Source organism: Hyaena hyaena, unplaced genomic scaffold (genome assembly GCF_003009895.1).
Source record: "Hyaena hyaena isolate Hyena2069 unplaced genomic scaffold, ASM300989v1 scaffold_115, whole genome shotgun sequence".
Lineage (NCBI taxonomy): Eukaryota > Metazoa > Chordata > Mammalia > Carnivora > Hyaenidae > Hyaena > Hyaena hyaena.
In genome coordinates, this window is record NW_024080747.1 from 1,694,592 (window position 1) to 1,713,292 (window position 18,701).

General features: G+C 38.2%; 1 protein-coding gene and 1 long non-coding RNA gene across 2 annotated transcripts in view; one reads left to right on the forward strand and one right to left on the reverse strand.

The window, feature by feature from the left end:
* The window catches only part of CCDC192 (coiled-coil domain containing 192), a 203,210-nt gene extending 200,163 nt beyond the window's left edge, over positions 1–3,047 (forward strand). Inside the window, 1 exon segment of the mRNA XM_039236709.1 lies at positions 2,726–3,047. Within this exon segment, the coding sequence (XP_039092640.1) occupies positions 2,726–3,009 (284 nt within the window). The 3' untranslated portion in view covers positions 3,010–3,047.
* LOC120234748 overlaps positions 1–18,701 on the reverse strand; it is a 245,290-nt gene that overhangs the window by 100,810 nt on the left and 125,779 nt on the right. The gene's annotated exons all lie outside the window — the stretch shown is intronic.

Here is an 18,701-nt window from a genome sequence, read left to right on the forward strand (position 1 = left end):
GAGGAAAAACTAGAGCAAGAAATGATTGAAGAAGGGGTCAAAGAGAAAGAGGACAGGCACATACAACAGGGAGGGAGGCTCCAGAGGGCCTTCTCCATCCCTGAGCCTTACCGATGCCCAGCCTTCCCTATACTGCTCACCGTTCCTTTCCTTCTTGTCTTTTTACTGCCTCTTGCTGCCACTTCCTGTCTTTCCTCTTCTGTAGGAACTCACTTCAGCCCCTAAGAACCCTTTCTCCCAGCCCAGGATTTTACGCATCCACCTTCAGGGGTAACAGAGAAATGAGCTGTGCACTACTGGTCGAGGGCCAACAATCCTCACTCCCAATTAACAACTGTTCAGGTTAAATAGGACCATCTACGAGGGACCCATCTGCACCTGGGTTTCAGAAAGTGCTCATCCAAAAGGAAACTCTGGCCCAACACTCATGAATAGAAATCTGAGAGCCACAAATGCATGCCACAGGTGATATTTTAAATTTCTAGTAGTCACATTTTTGAAAAGGTAAAAATAAGTGAATAATTTTTAAAAATATATTTTATTAGGGCACCTGCGTAGCTCAGTTAAGCATCCGACTCTTGATTTCAGAGGGGGTCATGATCCCAAGGTCATGGGATTGACCCCCACATCAAGCTCCACGTGCTTAAGATTCTCTCTCTCTCTGTCTGCCCCTCTCCCCTGCTTGTGCGTGCGCTCTCTCTCTTTCTGAAAAATAATAAAATTTATTTAGCACAACATATACCTAAAATATGGAACCAATTTTTACAATAGAATGGCATATTTCACATTTCTTTTAAACTAAGTCTTCAAAATCAAAAGTGTATTTTATTTCTTTTTAATGTTTATTTTTGAGAGAGAGAGACAGAACATGAGATGGGGAGGGGCAGAAGGAGAGGGAGACACAGAATCTGAAGCAGGATCCAGGCTGTCAGCACAGAGCCAGACACAGGGCTTGACTGAGGTGTAGTGAGCTCATGACCTGAGCCAAAGTCAGATGTTTAACAGAATGAACCACCCAGGTGCCCCTCAAATGTGTATTTTACACTTCCAGTACATATCATTTCATATAGCCACATTTTATTGTTTAATGCCCCATGTGGCTAGTGACTACCATATTAGACAGCATAGCTCTGGTCAGATTAAAGGAAAGGTGTGACCCTGGTGTACCAGCAGATAATGAAGGCCTCCTGCCAAATGGACTGACTCTCCTGGGCCTGAAAGCACAGCCTATCGCAGAGACAACAAACTAAATGCTCCTTTGAGATGTGGAGATGTTTTCCATTGCTTTTAAAGAAAGGTACATCAACTACCATCTCCATAAATATTATGTTAAAATTTCAAAGATTCAGAACAGAAACATCTCCATAGGTTCTTAAAATATTGTATATTGCTAATAAGAATTTCTAAGAGCAGAGAACAGCTTGATCTTTTCCTCATCACTTTTATAAGGTCAGAAGCATCCTTCCCACTGTATAATTCAGTGCTCAAGCTTTCATCTCATGATTGCTTGGGAAAATTAGAAAAAAAATGCAAAAAAAAATTGTATTTGCTGAGAAGATGATATTCCCCTCCTGCATGGAATATCACAGCAAAGCTGCCCTGTCTTTAGCAGGTGTACAGGTACTATGTGGTTGGTTTACACCACTGAGTAAATGCTCAGTAAGGACTGAGTAAATGCTGGACCTTTAATTCTAATGATTAACTGTTAATACCATGAATTTATACACTATTAGTTTGAGTATTCCTACAGTGATATCCAAGTCATTGACATCCCTTTTTATAGCTAATGTCTTCCCTCCATTTAACTCAGGGAAATGATTTTAATGGTGGAAATTTCAGGATGAGAGTAGTAAGGAGGGGAGTCTTGCTACAGTTTAATAGGATAAGGTTTTCTTTCAGCAGGTAACTTTTGTGATGGTTTTGTGATGGTACAGGATTTTTTTTTAAAGGATTCCCTGCTATCAGTCACTAACAGTTTATCTCTTTGTTGAAGCTTCTCTCAACTTATTAAGGCTTTGATCCTTATCTGAAGGGTGAGAAATTTTAAAGCATAAGTTTTATGGGTTATTTGTGATTTTATGAAAGAAATGCTATAAGCCTTCAGACCTAAAGAGAGAGAGGGAGAGGGGGAGGGGGGGGAGAGAGAGAGAGAGAGAGAGAGAGAGAGAATCTCCATGGAAGATACTATGCTGTAAGTTTTCCTAGATCACCTCAAATTATACCTCTACCAACTCTAAAGCTGACTTGGGTCAAGTAAATAGCCTTTTCTCATCACTTCCCACAGAAGGGGCAATAACAACTTTTCTTTCTATTTGAGTTAAGATTAAATTTAAAGTATATTTCTACTTGATTGTCACTCTTGTTAAAGATTCTTAGGCAAAAGGATACCATGAAACTTGGGATAGCTGTTGTTTATAGATTCAATTTTCAAGGACGGTTCATTCCCATGGTTAATTAAAAGTTAAATGTGTACAAAAAAACAGTTGGCAAAGACTGATTCTCCTCCCTCTCTAGAGGCTTACAAGTTCTTTTTTCATGAGCACCCAGAATCTTTTTCCCTCACCGGATCCAGATTCCATTCTTGGTATATCTGACCAGATGACGCAACATCTGTGTTCCCTTTTAAGAACGTGAGAAATAAAGCTTTTCCATCTTCCCTCTCTTTGAGTTCTGGGAAATCCAATTAAAACTGCTCAGATTTTCTTTTTCTTGTTTGCTTTACAAGACAACCCTCAGGAGGAGCCCTGTGGAGGTCTCCCGCCTGTGGAAGAAGGTGATCGAAAAATTAACCTGATTATGGAGTTGTCGACGCAGGTGTCCCTTCAGAATGAAAAGATCACCCAGCTGGAAGAAGTTTTAGAGGAAAAGGAAAGAAAGATTCAGCAGCTGGAAGCTGAGCAGGGATCCCATCCTTTCCAAGAAGTTGAGGACTCTCCTGAATGTTTACAAGAAGCCCCAACTTGCCTTAATAATAGTATCAACCCTGTGGTCTCTGATGAGGATATGTAAGGATCCCCAATATGAAAATAAATGTTTATTTAGTGTCACCATTGTGAAGTCCAAAACCCAGCTAGTCTCAACACTGGCAAACTCAATTTCAACACGATGGGTTTGAATGTATCCTATAATGTGCCTGTTGGAAAACAAAGGGGAGTCTTCACAACCAATGCTGGCATGTTTCCCCTTCAGACATCAGCAGTCAGGTAACCCACACAATTGTGTGATACTACGTTTTTAGACATCCCAGATAACTGTAGGAGAGAGAGAAAAACACACAACTAGACAGATGGTCAAAAAACATAGTGTCATTTTCTTACTAGAGGTTTGTCACACTGCAAGGTGCCACCAATCCTGTTATCTGTGAGCGGCACATCTGTGAACAGAAAACTGCCATGGAAGGCAAGCTTCCAACTGGGAAACTGGGGAATGTTAAGGTTCTGAAGACTGGAATCATTGGCATGAGGTCTGTTTTTTCATGTCCTCTAGAATGTATTTCTTTATGGCATGTGCTTCATTAACATTTAGCAAGGGTTGAAATGACATAAAATCAAAGCAATAAAAATAAATAAAGAATGGATGAATCAGTACTGTGGCCCTTTGGGAAAAGTGCCCTGGGACAACATCTCCTTAGGAAAACAGACAACAGTGATTTTTCCCGTTGGATCAAAACTGAGACGAAAGCAAAATATACTCTTCTGTTATTATTGTATCAAGGAGGTGTGGACAGCACAAAATCATGTCAGAAAAAACAGAGGATGGGCAAAGGAAAGCTACCCTATAATTAATGAGTTACAAGAAATCATATCATATTCCTCTTTCACACATCCCCCTCAAATAAACTTTCCCACCCAAAGGGAGCAGTTCAGCACTAACTTTGGGGGAGACTTTGGTACTTAATTCTTACTGTTCTGGTACTGTATGAGTCAGACAAATAGCTCTAGCTGTCCCATGAAAATAACTGCATTACTACTTCTTGATTTAATTCAACCAGTTCAATAAATACTCCCTGAAACTCTTCTATCTACAAGATATGACAGAAGATGTTAGAAATGTCACATCAAATATGATAATCACCACCTTTATCATTCAAGAGTTCACAGACACACAAGAGTATTCTTAAATATAAGGGAGCTATGAAATGGAAGAGGGAATGTGGGTGAACACAGAGTAAACCTGATTAGCACTGCTTTAATAAAGGTTCTTAAATTTACTGAACATGAGTAATCACTAAGAATTCATATCCTGAGTCTTTGGTAATCCCCTTCTGGTAATCCCAGAAGGAGAATTGTTCCTTGCAAACCAGTGGGAGCAATCTTCGATCAAATGCAACCAGCACATAATCTGATTATGGATCCTGACTATGTATGAAACAAAGATTCCAAACCTGACTTAAGGAAAAAAAAAAAAAAAAAAAGGAAGCAATGAGTTTTGGGCTCATAATAGCTTTACGATATTGACTCTAGATGTTCACTGCAAAAAAAACTCATAGATTCTACCAGTAGGTTCTGTTTCATACAAAGCTAGAATCTTCCTTTATTTGCACATAATCTCATTATTTCAAATGCAAGGTCAGTAAGTATGAACATTTACAGTCAATGATCAGAAATGAAACCAATTTACAACTCCCTGATTGTGAATACACACCTACCCCAGAAAGTGAATCCAGGTACTTTTCCATGGTTCCTAAAGAACCTTTTCCAGGGAGTGTGTTTCAGCCTCTACAGAATCCACGTCAGAAATCCCTTTTCTCTGCTCCCTTCTCCTTAGCTCTTCCAACCCCAGAATCTCTTTGATCTATTTGTCTGGCCCTGACTAGGTCTCTCTGTTCCAAAATTGAGGTTTTGCCTATTGTTTTTTACAACATGGTCGATGGTTGGCATGTCCTCACTGAGTATTTCTATGAGAAAACTTTAAACCTTTTAGTTTCTAAAGAGTGGACTGTCTCCAAGATAAATCATTATCTCTACAATTTTGATCTGTTATGATAATCAAGTTTCCATCTCTTTATTTTACCAGAGATTGTCTTAATCCCAAGGGATATGGGGGATAGGGGGGGTGTGAGATCGATGGAAAATACTGAAGGAGAGAAAAGAAAATCCCATCAACATCCCACATAGGCGGATGTTAACTTCTAGGTCAATTTCCCCTGGCTAAAGCCCTGGCTAGCCCTCAGTATGAAAGCAGATTGATAGTGGAGATAAAGTAACAGGTGGAGCTGGAACTGCTGTTAATAATTAATTGAGCCCTTTCCCTCTAAATATTCAAGACAAGCCAATGAAGAAGAAAGCATCAAGGCTCCTATTCCCCCACAAAACCGATCTGGGTTATCTCAACTCTGGTCCAAATGAGGTCCAGAGGTCTCATCTGATCTCCAAATGAGAAGTGGGGAAAAGACTCTGCCCGAAGGTGAAAAAGACTGATCTCTACTAGTGGCGTCTTAATAATAAGAATTCTTTAAATATCCAGATTTTACAGCGTGGCGTGGGGGTGACTGGGGGAGGGGTGTAGTCAAAAGAGGTATTGCTGGGCTCTGAGGCATTCCTAAGTGGAAAATTCATGTTCCTAGCCGGATATTTACACCACTGTATGTCCTCAGAGTTCATTTCCATTTTCTGCCATTCCTCTGAATAAATGAATAGTTAAGCCTTAAATTGTGCCCAACACCTGGTTCAGATGAACTAATATCAGATTGCACCCCTACACTGGAGCAATGTCTATTTGCTTACAAGCAAGTTAGGCTGCTGAAATAGCCTAAAATCTTTAAAATATCTGGTGTACATATTATGAGACAAGTAGCATGCTGAGGACCTTACTTCTTAATGGAAATCATCAGGTAACAAAGCTGGTTGAAAAAATAATTTTCTGGATTTCCGGAAATCCAGATTATTAACACATTAAACAAGTAACTCAAGCCCTTCTCTAACATTCTAAAAACATTCACGGAACTGCATGCATAGTTTTAACTCTTTTTTTTTTTTCACCAGTCATTAACTTTTCTCAGAAGTTCAACTGAATGTGTGGTATGTTTAACTAATATAAATACATGTTGGATTTAATAATTTAGTTTCATTATTATGTGGCTGTGCTTCCAAATACTTTCATGGCCAGCTGCAGTTATAGCAAAGGACTTGCTAAGGACTATCAAAAAAGCTAGTCATTGGAGAAACCAGTCCAGAAATGTGAAGTGGGTACCCTAGGATTCAATGAAGTTCAGCAAAAGCAAAGAAATCATGATGCTTTCTGCCTAAATGCATTTCCGGGAAAGAATGAATTAAATCAAGTTTTTTAATTATCTCCTACACTCCTCCCTGCTTATCCCCAAATCCAATCATTTTCTTTTACTTACACTGAAGCAAAAAATTGTTGGTGTAATGCAACAAATAGAGAAGTGGTGATGACTGTTGCAGGCTTAAGTGAAAATAATATTTATTTGGGCAGTTTTCAAGTATAGTTACTACAGACAAAACTATCCTAAAAGACGTAAGAAAAATATTTTTAAAGGACTTGGTGAATCAAACGCCTGAGATTCAAGAAGTTTGTGGAAGGAAAAAGGAAATTGTAAAGAATAAATCATTATGAAAAATTTCCCCTGCTAAAACAACAACATCTTTTATTAAGATTTCCCAGACACAAGAGACCTTTTTGCTTAACAGAGGAGAATCAAGTTCAAGTAGGAAATAACCTTTTTAAAATAAAAGTACTAGTACACTGGGACAAAGTTCACAGCCAAAGATAGGGCTGGCCATGACATTTTCCTTACCTCACAAAATGAGAACTTTTATGGTAAAACACAACAAAATCAAAAACAGTTCTTATTCTCAGCTTCCTGAAGAAATTGAACATCTGGAATCAGATTCTCAATACATACCCAATAACATGAACCTGCAGCAAGATGACATTAAAATGTCTGATATTTTTATCTATAAGGTTTATATTCATTTGCTTTTTGTTTAACAAAGAAGATCCTTAGTACTCAAATCCCAAAATGTCCAATTCTTTATTCCTGGATGGATGGGAAAATCACATGACATATTATCTAATAACTTCTGAAGTCCCTTTTCCTAAATGCCACAAATAAGTCTTGCCAAGGGTTTATTATCTGATATCACCTTTTCCACAAAATGATGATAGCATAAGCAAAGGATGATAGGAGAATGGGAGAGAAAGATCTATCCCAGCACTAACTCTTTGTCACATGGTGTCCAAACAATGATAACAGTGAGTTCTTGTTAAAAGAAAAAAAGCTGGGGTACCTGGGTGGCTCAGTTAGTTGAGCTTCAGACTCTTGATCTCATGGGATCCGCCCTGGTGGGGCTCTGTGCTGACAGCCTGGAGCCTGTTTGGGATTCTCTCTCCCTCTCCTTCTCTCTCTCTCTCTCTCTCTCTCCACCTCCCTTCTCACTCACCCATGAGTGTAAATGTGTGCATGTTCTCTCTCTTAAAATAAACTTAAAAAGAGAAAAAGATGTTAACAAAATTGGTGATTTTGTAATAACAAGGTGTGTCTTAACACCTAGCTGCTATTTAAATCAAATTGGTATGAAAGAAACCACAAACAGTGGAAGCCCTACTGTCTTGTTAGGGACCTGCATTTACTAGCCATCAGTTATGTATATAGGAATATACCTAACATTTATATTTAAATTTATAATCAAAATATTTTCATAAGGATGATTTTATTTAATCTTCATGAGGTAGGTTTTAGCTATATAATCTCAAATTTACAACTAGTTAATATCAGAACAAAGGCCTATGGCCCCCAGCACTTTGTAATTTTCGTAACACTCACCATCTCTGTGTAGTTACAGAAATAAAGGCACTCACCAACTATAGCTCTTTCTCAGGTCAGCCTCCATTTCCATTTATAGGAAACATAATTTTTCATAGGTAATTTCCTTCTCAAGTTCATTTGACACCAAGAGACAAAAAGTTGTCTATATTCAATAGACCCATTTATTGGATTTAGCCAGAATAGTGTTTTGAGTTTTGTTTGCTCATTACATTTTGTTTACTTATTATCTTCCTTCCTTTCTTTTCCTTTCTGTTCCTTATTTCACTTTCCTTTCTTTCCTTCTTTCCTTCTTTTTTCTTTCTCTTCTTTCTTTCTTTCCTTTCTCTTTCTCTCTCACTTCCTTCTTTCCTTCTTTTTCTTTTCTTTTCTTTTCTTTTCTTTTCTTTTTCTTTTTTTTTTTTTTAATTTAGGCTTCACACTCAACATGAAGCCCAATGCAGGGTCTGACATAAAGACCTGAGCTGAGATTAGGAGTCAGATGATTAACGGACTGAGCCATCCAAGTGCCCCACTTTCTTTCTTTTAAAGTAAATGCTTTTAAGAGGGTGAGGTTGCATTCTACAGTTCCCACTAGGCCTCACCATTTCCAATTGTCATAAGAAAGCTTATAGCTTAAGGCTGCTTAAGACATTTATCTTACCTGCCTGGCCTGTAAGTAAGTGGGTTTAGAATTCCTATCCAAAATACTCAGTGTGTACACTAGGTGAATTTGGTGTCTTGTGGTTATCACCAAAAATTCCAGCATCTTGATCTTTTGATTTATAATCTAATATATACATTCAAAGTATATTACATCCTACATTCAATGTTAAGGCTTATTCTCCTATGCATGACATAGGTAAGACAACAAAAACCTAAAGAAAGTAATTCACCCAGAGTCCATGGCATCTTCCTCATGAGGTCGAGACAGTTTCTGAATCTTTCTGTTTTGATGTGTGTGCTGTGTAGAAAGAGGAAATTCTGATGGTAAAAAGTCATCTTGTCCATACCACCAACACAAGTAAGTAGGTAAATGGTAACTATCAGAACTGGCATTTTCTAAAGGAAGGAGTCCCACACACAGACAGTCTACTTTTTTTTCTTTTCAAATTTATTTATTTAATTTTGAGAGAGAGAGAGAGAGATAGAGCGAGCATGCAAAGGAGGGACACAGAGAGAGGAAGAGAGAGAGAATCCCAAGCAGGTTCAGGGCTATCAGTGCAGAGCCCAATGCGGGGCTCTAACTCACTAATTGTGAGATCATAACCTGAGCCAAAATCAAGAGTCAGACACGTAACCAACTGAGCCACCCAGGTGCCCCTAGACAGTCTACTTTTTAAAACTACAAAATTCTCCCTTCATGTCAGTGGCATGGATTCTATGTTACATAGAGAAAGAAAATCAGTTTAGTGACGTCTGCAAAGATTATTGGTTGTAGCTCTACCTGCTTTTGTCTCCTACTTAGACAAAAATGTAGGTGTTAGGTCACCTCAGCACATTTAGCATATTTGGCAATTATGCCTTAAATTTATAAAGCAAAGTAAAAAATTCTGCCTCTGTTTATCCTGACAACCCTGTGAGATATGGATTTCTCACTTACAAGTGGGAAAACTAAGCTCTAGACTTTAGAGCTGCAATCTTAGAGCCTGCCAAATCCAGTTTCCCACCTGTGTTAGCAGGGCCAGTGAGCTCAGAATGGCTTTTGAATTTTTCAATCACTGAACAACAACAATAACAAATCAAAGAATAACATTTGTGGAACAAAAATTATATGGTATTCAAATTGTGTAGTTCATAAATTTTTATTGGAAAATAGTCATGGTCATTCATTTAGGTATTGTCTGGGCTCTTTTCTTGCTATAGTGGCAGAGTTGAGTAGTTGTGATAGAGAGGCTAAGTATCTGAGACTTCATAATAAAAGTGAGGTAAATTTAAATAAATACTCAAAGTCATATAGGTAGTTAAGTTTCAGAACTAAGCTTGAGTCTGATGTTCTCACTGCAGTTGGAGTATTCCTTGTGATCAGGGTACTAACACTTTTACACAGATTCATTCTTAACATGGCATCATAAAAATATATGTATGTATATGTGTATATATATGTGTATATATGTATATATACATATGCATATACATGTATTATTCAGGAATTCTCAAATCTCACTAGACTATGACTAAAAATATAGGCTCATATGTATTTTTTAAAAATGTTTTATTTATTTCTGAGAGAGAAAGAGAGACAGCATGAGCAGGGGAGGGTCAGAGAGAGAGGGAGACACAGAATCCAGAGCAGGCTCCAGGCTCTTAGCTAGCTGTCAGCACAGAGCCCGACGTGGGGCTCAAACCCACGAACTGTGAGATCATGATCTGAACCAAAGTTGGATGCTTAACCGACTGAGCCACCCAGGCGCCCCTCATAATTCTTTCATCATCCTGTAGCAGAAAGTCTTCAGATTATTAATACATTTTTCTCCATATATGCATCTATTTTATTCCCACATTAGAAAGGTAGCTTGCTCTGTGTGATCTTGCCTAGGACCCAGAAGCTCTGTGTGAAAGGAGCAGAGTATAAGGAGAAGCTGACCATGAGATACTTTTTTCCAGACTTTTCTTTCCAAAGCCAGTGACAGGAAGATGAGAGAGACAGGAAAGGATTCCTGTCACTGCTGAAAGGAGAACAAGAGAGGCATGTATGTCTCAACAGAAGTAGGAGTCTATCCCTGCTCTGGGACATTCCTCGAGGGATGTAGCAGAATCTCAGAAGCACCAGGGAGGTTGGGTTCTGAAGGCCAGGATGTTAGGCCCCGCTAAGAGCCCCATACTCATGTGTGCCTGGAATATGACCAAGCAGCAGACCTGAGGAGACCAAACTGACCACTAAGACAGGGAACTCACCATCATCAGGTGACAGAATGATCTCGGAACCGAGAATCCTGGCATAGGGCCAGGGAAATGGAAAATTCAAAATGACTGAGGTTGGGGGCCACCTGGGTGGCTCAGTTGGTTAAGCATCTGACTTTGGCTCAGGTCATGATCTCGTGGTTCGTGAGTTCATGCCCCGCATTGACTTCTGTGCTGACAGCTTCAAGCCTGGAGCCTGCTTTAGATTCTGTATCTCCCTCCCTCTCTCTCTGCTCTTCCTCTGCTCTCTCTCTTTCCCAAAAATAAACATTAAAAAAAACAAAGAATAGCAAAATGACTGAAGTTAAACTTCCTGATTCCCTAGTGGGATAAGGGCTTAGGGTCAACATTCTGACAATTTATAGAAAATAAAGAAAAGGAACTAGTCCGGACATGAGTTTGCAGACTGAGATTCACATAAGCCATTAAAAAATTCAAATCACATGTCAATAAACTATTTGTAAAAAAAAAAAAAAAAATTCAAATCACAAAGCCTCCATGTGTCTATCGAGAAATTACTGCTGGATCTAACATTCCACTGAATTCTGTTCCCCTAACAATTTGTGAAGATCTCACTGTTCTCAACACCTCAGCCTGCTATCCACGCCCTGAACCTCTGCTACTTCAGAGAATAGCAGTCACCCCCTGCCACGTTATGACTGCCTACCTTCTGCCCCCCATCCTCCACTCTGGTACCTGGATGGGCAGGCCGCAAACAGAAACACCTCCCTCACGTCTCCAAAACACAGACAAACATATTAGGCTGTCATATTTAACAAAACCTTATCAAATGCTTGGGAGTAACCGAAACATGGTGCAAAATACCACACAGTTAGTTCAAGTTCTTGCTATGCTCTTTCCAAGTGGTGGTCATCAGCTTTGCTGCCACTGTTGGCATTTCACTATAGACGCTCTCTTCCTTTCTCAGAGAGAGGAGCAGGTCACCAGTTCACTCAACCCAAAGCTGTTCATTTTGAATCCCAAGATGATTAGTGATGACAATATTCTTTTTCTCAACATAACTCCATCCACCCACAAGGTGTGGCCTGACTTCACAGACTCCAACCATATGTCCTAGAGCCTGAGTTATTCAAGCTTAAACAACACTCTCTGTGGGATTCTCATAGTCTTATAACTAACTATACCTCCCCAGGTACAGACTATAAGACTATCAGTATCCCACAGAGAGTGTTGTTTAAGCTTGAATACCTGAGGAGGAAATGTCTCAGCATATACTAGTTTACAGGGGCACCTGGGCGGCTCAGTCATTTAAGCCTCCAACTTCAGTTCAGGTCATGATCTCTCAGTTCATGGGTTCAAGAGCCGTGTCAGGCTCTGTGCAGACAGCTCACAGCCTGGAGCCTGCTTTGGATTCTCTGTCCCCTTATCTCTCTGCCTCTTGCCTGCTCACACTCTGTCTCTCTCTCTTAGAAAGAAATAAACCTTAAAAAATTTAAAAAATAAATATACACACTACTCCACAGAATGCTAAGTATCTTAGCCTGCACATCTATAGATACAGTAACTTGATCCTCAAAAATGAATAGTGGGTATTTGCTTTACATTCCTGTAATTAAGTGGCCTTTTTGTCATTTTTCTAATATACAGGAAGGCTTCTCCGAAGACGAACTAAATTTATGACACTAAAATGCAACTGCTAACTTAGAAGGGGGGTTTTAGAGTGAAACAAAGTCTTTTTCTCTGCCGTACCATCTTCTCCTATTTTGAAGACTATACAGAACAGTATCTCTATACATTGAACTCAGAATCTTCTCACCACACTGTCATTTTTGGTAAAATCCCCCCCTTTTTAAAATGTTTATTTATTTTTGAGAGACAGAGAGAGACAGAGTGTGAGTGGGGAGGGGCAGAGAGAGAGGGAGACACAGAATCTGAAGCAGGCTCCAGGCTCTAAGCTGTCAACAAAGAGCCTGATGTGGGGCTCAAACTCACGAGCTGTGAGATCATGACCTGAGCCAAAGTTGGACACTTAACCTACCAAGCCACCCAGCCGCTCCTCCCATTTTTTAATAGATTAATATCCAAAGTATATTTTCCTTCACTCAACAAATATTTACTGCATACTTATTATGAGCTTGTACTTTTGTATCCTCTATCAATCATGTCAGATGTGTAGGTTTAGCCCAAATTTATATATACAATAATAGAGACTTTATTACTACCTCAGAGTTGTTTACTCTACCTGTTAAGCTTGTTAAATAATAAGTTCAAGAAATGGCTGGTAAAAAGAAATCAGGAGAGGGGCAGGTTTCCTATGCCACAGTTCCTTTTCTAAATACATTTGAAATTGGTTAGAGGGATTTTTTTTTAACCCTCCTGGGATTTTTTTGAATGGATGAATGCTCCTTTGCAGGGGTAAACGACCTTCAGAGAGGCAGGCCATGGGCAATCCGGATGGAGAAGGGATGTGGTTCCCTTTGTTCACTTTACCTCCAGCCTCACAAAGATGCCAAGAATTTAAATTAATCTGATTATCCTCTGGGAGGATAATCAATCTTACTCTTTTACCATAGAAACTTAGACCCATTCCATGCAGTTGTTTTTCTAGATTGCTTTTTGCTAAGAACTTTAACAAAGGGATATCCTAAGACAGAAAAAAATTTTTTTCCCCATCTTGTTATTCACTTTACAATTTTGAAACACAGCAGTTATCTCCTAAAATGTCATACTCAGGAGCTCAGGCTATGGAAGGGGGTATCTGTGTTATACCCAGATCGCAGTATCCTCAACGACCAGAGACCACCGGGGAGACCGAGTTACGCATGCAAAGGCAAAGGGCTTTATTACTGGCTCGAGCTCGGGCTCCCAGACCTCACCAACGCAGTGGATCCGTGCTGAGAGCCCCGAGCAAAGGCAGAGTAGGGTTTTTATGGGGTTTGTGACGGGGGAGTTACAGAAGTTATAGCAGGGGAACAGTGATCCAATCATAATTATTCAACATTATTGACAGCGGGTTTAACCATACACATTGTCTAGAGTATTCGTTACTTTTGGCGGGATCCAATTACAACATTTAGAGTACCTTTAAATTCAACCAATCACAGAGCGAGCCTAGGGTCTTGTTCGGAGACTAAAGGGTTAACTTTGACATTGGGTAACAGTATCCTATCTATAGTTTCTATCTCCAGGCCTCTCCCTTAGTAATGTGGAGGGTGGTCGCTGGCCTTTCCTGATTGGGTATTGCAAGGGTGGTTTCTCCTGCCTCGGGCAATGTGTAACTGCCTGACAGGTTCGGAGAAGCTGAAACTTAGGCCTTCTAGTTTAGAGAAGAAACTTAAAGCCTGTCATGGAGTCAGTTTGGTTTAGACTTGTGTCCTTACATCTGTAATGGTGGAAGCAGTTTCAAGCGTCAGAGCATACTGATAGATCCCTGACACCTAATCAAATACTGAGACTGAACAGGGTAATGCATAACTTCAGGGAACAAATTCCCATCTGTTACTTTTTCAGTAAGAACTGGAGAACTCAACACACACTAAGAAAAGACAATTAGATTTAAAAAGTGAGCCTGTGTCTATGCTGAAATTTGTTTTCTTTAGCAATTAAATTAAAAAAAACAACAACAACTTGAATTACAAACCAAGGATGGAAAACCCTTTTGGAGGATGAATTTCCGCACCCCCCCCCCCCCCCAAGCATCTCTGCTCTCCAGTACTAGTGTTAACCTTTAACACTTTGGGGTATTTGTGATATTTTCTGCCAGGAAAATGTGGGGCAAATCTCTAAGAGTTTTAAGTCCCCACAAACAAACTTTCTGTTGCTTTAATGAACGTTCTGTAGGAGTAATAAGTCCTTAGATGAAATGAGAAATTCTAGGTTACTAAAGGGCAAATAGAGAAAGAAGTACTCTCCCCCTCTCCCCCTACCCTGGGCCAATAGCACTACCATAGTTAACCATCTATATGTTTGATTAAGTTATGGTTCTTTCAGATGTGTCTTGAATAGACATAATTAACTATGATAGCTAAAGACTAGACAGGGAACTGCCAATCCAAACCTCTTAGCACTTACCCAGGTATAGAGAAAGAGAGAACTTAATGTTTTTTTTATCACTCCCAGCCAGCACTAGTAATAATGAGGTTTACTGTAAGGTCATTTCGGTGGAATTTTCCCCAGAGTAAAGTTAATTAGAATTTGCCATAAAGTGAGACAACTTGAGAAAGCACATGTCTTACATATCTTAGATCATCACAGATGCTTTTTCACTCTTCCTGGTGACCTCACGTGTATTGAAGTAAAGAAAGTTTTATGGAAGCTCTATAAAATAAACAATTTTTCTTTCAGTTGGAGTATGACAGTCTTCATTCTGTTGCATTTCTTTGAATGAATTTTAGAGAATCACAGTGGATAAATTTCTTTATAAGAATTTTTTTAATGTTTATTTATTTTTGAGAGAGACAAGGAATGAGTGTGGGAAGGGTAGAGAGAGAGACACAGAATCCAAAACAAGCTCCATGTTCTGAGCTCTCAGAACAGAGCCTGAAAAGGGGCTTAAATTCACAAACTGTGAGATCATGACCTGAGCCGAAGTTGGATACTTAACCAACCGACTGAACCACTTAGGTGTCCTTCTTTATAAGAATTTTAAATAATCACAACGGGTTGGATAACGAAATAGCACCATCATACTTCTCACTTTGAAAATAATCTGCACATGACGAAGAGAACTGTCATATAAACACATTTAATAATTTGCAGTACTTTACCATCTTCAACAAAAGAATTTGGTAAGTTGTATATATAATGTAATATCTAGAGGAACCACTAAAAAAGCTATGCAAAGAGGTATACTCAAAATTGGTACAAATGAATCAAAATGGAATTCTAAAAAAATGTTCAAATAATCTAAAGGAAAGCAAGAGAAAGAAAACAGAGGGATGTGTAGCTGACTCATTTCAAAGGGTAAGCTACTATTCATCCCAGAGTAGTGTATTTGAGTCCCACATTCAGTGCAGAGATTACTTAAATAAATAAACAACAATAAAAAAAAAAAAACCCAAAAGAGAAAAACAGGCAAAGAAATAAACAAAAGCCAGAGAGAAAAAATAGGAAATTAAAACACAAAAAAGCAGGATGAAACCTAACAAGGAAACAGTTACATATAAATTGTCTAATTATACCAATTAAAACACAAAGAATGGCAATGTCTAAACTATATGTTGCTTCTAAGAAACTCATTTCAAATGTAACTATAGACACAAATTGAAATTAAAAGTACAAAAAGATATATAAACACTGATCAAATGAAAGCAATAGTTTCTGTATTAATATCAGATAAAGTACACTTGAGAGCAAAGAAAATTACCAGAGGTGGAGAGGGGCATTATATTGTAATTAAAGAGTCAATCCACCAATAAAATAGAGCAATGCAAAATGTATATATGCCACACAAAACAGCTGAAATATATGAGAAACAAAACCAGATAGAACTAAAAGGAAAAGTAAATTAATGATTTTATTTGAAGATTTTAATACCCCTCGTTCAACAACTTGTAAAGCAGCCAGGCAGAAAATCAGCAAAGATATAGAAGAACTCAACAACACCATCAGATCTAATCAACACCTACAGAACACTCCATCAAACAAGAGGAGAATAAGAATTATTCTCAAGTGCCAGTGGAACATATGCCAAGAACGGTCATATCCTGGATGTTAAAACAAATCTTGTCAAATTTAAGAGATATGAAATCCCATAAAGAGTGGGATCAAACTAAAAATGAGTAACAAAATTATAATAGGAAAATCTTCAACTTGAAAACTAGATAATATGCTTTGACACAATCCATGAGATAAAGAAGTCCTAGAAGAAATTTAAAAATACACTGAACTGAATGAAAATCAAAATGCAATATATCAAAATTTGTGGGACATTGCTAAAGCATTGCTGAGCAAGAACTTCTATTATAAAAAGGGAAAAGTCCCAAATCAAAAATTAAGTTCCCATGTGAAGAACACTGAAAACAGGAGCAAAATAAGTCAAAGCAAATGGAAGGAATAAAATCATACAGGGAGGACAAAAATCAATGAATTTAAAAACAGTAAAACAGTGTAGAAGATCAAGGAAACAAGAAGCTGGGCTGATTTTTTTTTTTTTTAATAAAGCAATATAACTGATAACCTCTACAAGAGAGACAAAAAATAAAGAAGACACAGCATGTCATATCAGGAACAAAACCGAGAGGGAAATTCATAGGGACATCAAAGGATAATTTAAGAATTATTGTTGACAACTCTGCACACCTAAATTTGACCATGTAGATGAAATGGACCAATTTCTAGAAAAACACAAACCACAACAACTCGGTCAGTTTGAAATAGGTAATATGAATAGCTATATAAATAGTAAGGAAACTGCATTAATAATTTTGAAACAAGAAATCTTCAGGCCCAAAGGGTTCACCAGCAAATTCTATCAAATATTTAAAGAAATATCAACACCAATTGTATGCAATCTCTTCCAGAATATAGGAGTGCATAGGAGTTCTCCAGAGACAACTCAGAGGTGTATGTGTGTGTGTGTGTGTGTGTGTGTGTGTGTGTGTATGTGTGTGTAGATGGGGAGAGATTTATTTAAAGGAACTAGATCATAAGATTGAAGAGGACAGCAAGTCCAAAATCTGCAGAATATGCTGGCAATCGGGAGACCCAGGAAGAGTTAATGTTGCAGTTAAAATTCAAAGGCAGTCTACTAGCAAAATTCTCCATCCTTTACAGATTGTCAATATTCTTCCATAAAGGCCTTTAACTTCTTGAATGAGGCACACCACCCATATTTTGGAGGGTAATCTGCTTTCTCAAAGTCTGTAGATTCCAATGTTAATCTCATTTTTAAAAAACTTCCACTGAAACTGCTCAGATAATATTCGATGAAATATCAGAGTGCTGTGGACTAGCCACGTTGACACAGGAAATTAACAATCACAAGGAGGAACACTTTCCAATTCATTGTATAAAGTTTGTATTACCCCAATTTCAAAACCAGACAAAAAAACTATGACCGATACCCTTTGTAAATAATGACTCAAAAACTCTTAACAAAATAGTAGCAATATAGTACTTGGCAATAATGAAGAATAATTACGCTTAGTGAGATTTATTCCAAGGATTCAAGATAGATACACTATTCAAAACTGAATCAGTGTAATCCAGCACATTAGTAAGCTAAAGAAGAAAAACTACGCAATCTTATCAGCCATTGTAGAAAAAACATGTGTTAAAACGTAATACCCATTCATGATTAAAAACTCTCAGAGATATAGTGATAGAAGGTAATTTTCAACTTGTTCTCTTATGAAGAATTTATTCTCTTGATTACCAGCATCTACAAAAAAATAACTTATAGATAACATTATACTTAGTGATGAGAGACTGGACATTCCCCCGCTAAGATTGGGAACATGGCAAGGATGTCCATTCTCGCCACTATTACTCAACAGAGTGCTGGAAGTTATAGTCAGTGCAATAAGGCAAGGAAAGGAAATATAAGACATATAGACTGGAAAGAAAGAAATGAAACTGTCCTTAGTCTACACTAAGAGACAGTTACAGAAGTCCCAGGACTAATATGTGAGTCCAGCAAGGTTTCAGGATACAAGATAAAAATAGAAAAAAAAAAAAATCACTGAAGTTTTAAAAAAATTTTTACATATAAGTCTAACAAAACATGTATAAGACTTATATACTGAAAACTAAAATGCTAATAAAACCAATCAATGAAGATCTCAATAAATGGAGAGATACACTGTGTTTATGGATTGGAAGACTGAACATGGTAAAGACCTCAACTCTCCCAAAAATGATATACAAGTTTAATGCAATTTTGATCAAGTCTCAGCAAGATTTTCTGGATATATAGAAAAGATTGTTTTAGGGGCATTTGGGTATCTCAGTCAGTTAAGCGTCCAGCTCTTGATTTTGATTCAGGTCATGATCCTGCATTTTGTTAGACAGAGCCCCAGGTTGGGGTCCATACTGGAATCAAATTCCAGTTTCAAATGAACTGGAATCA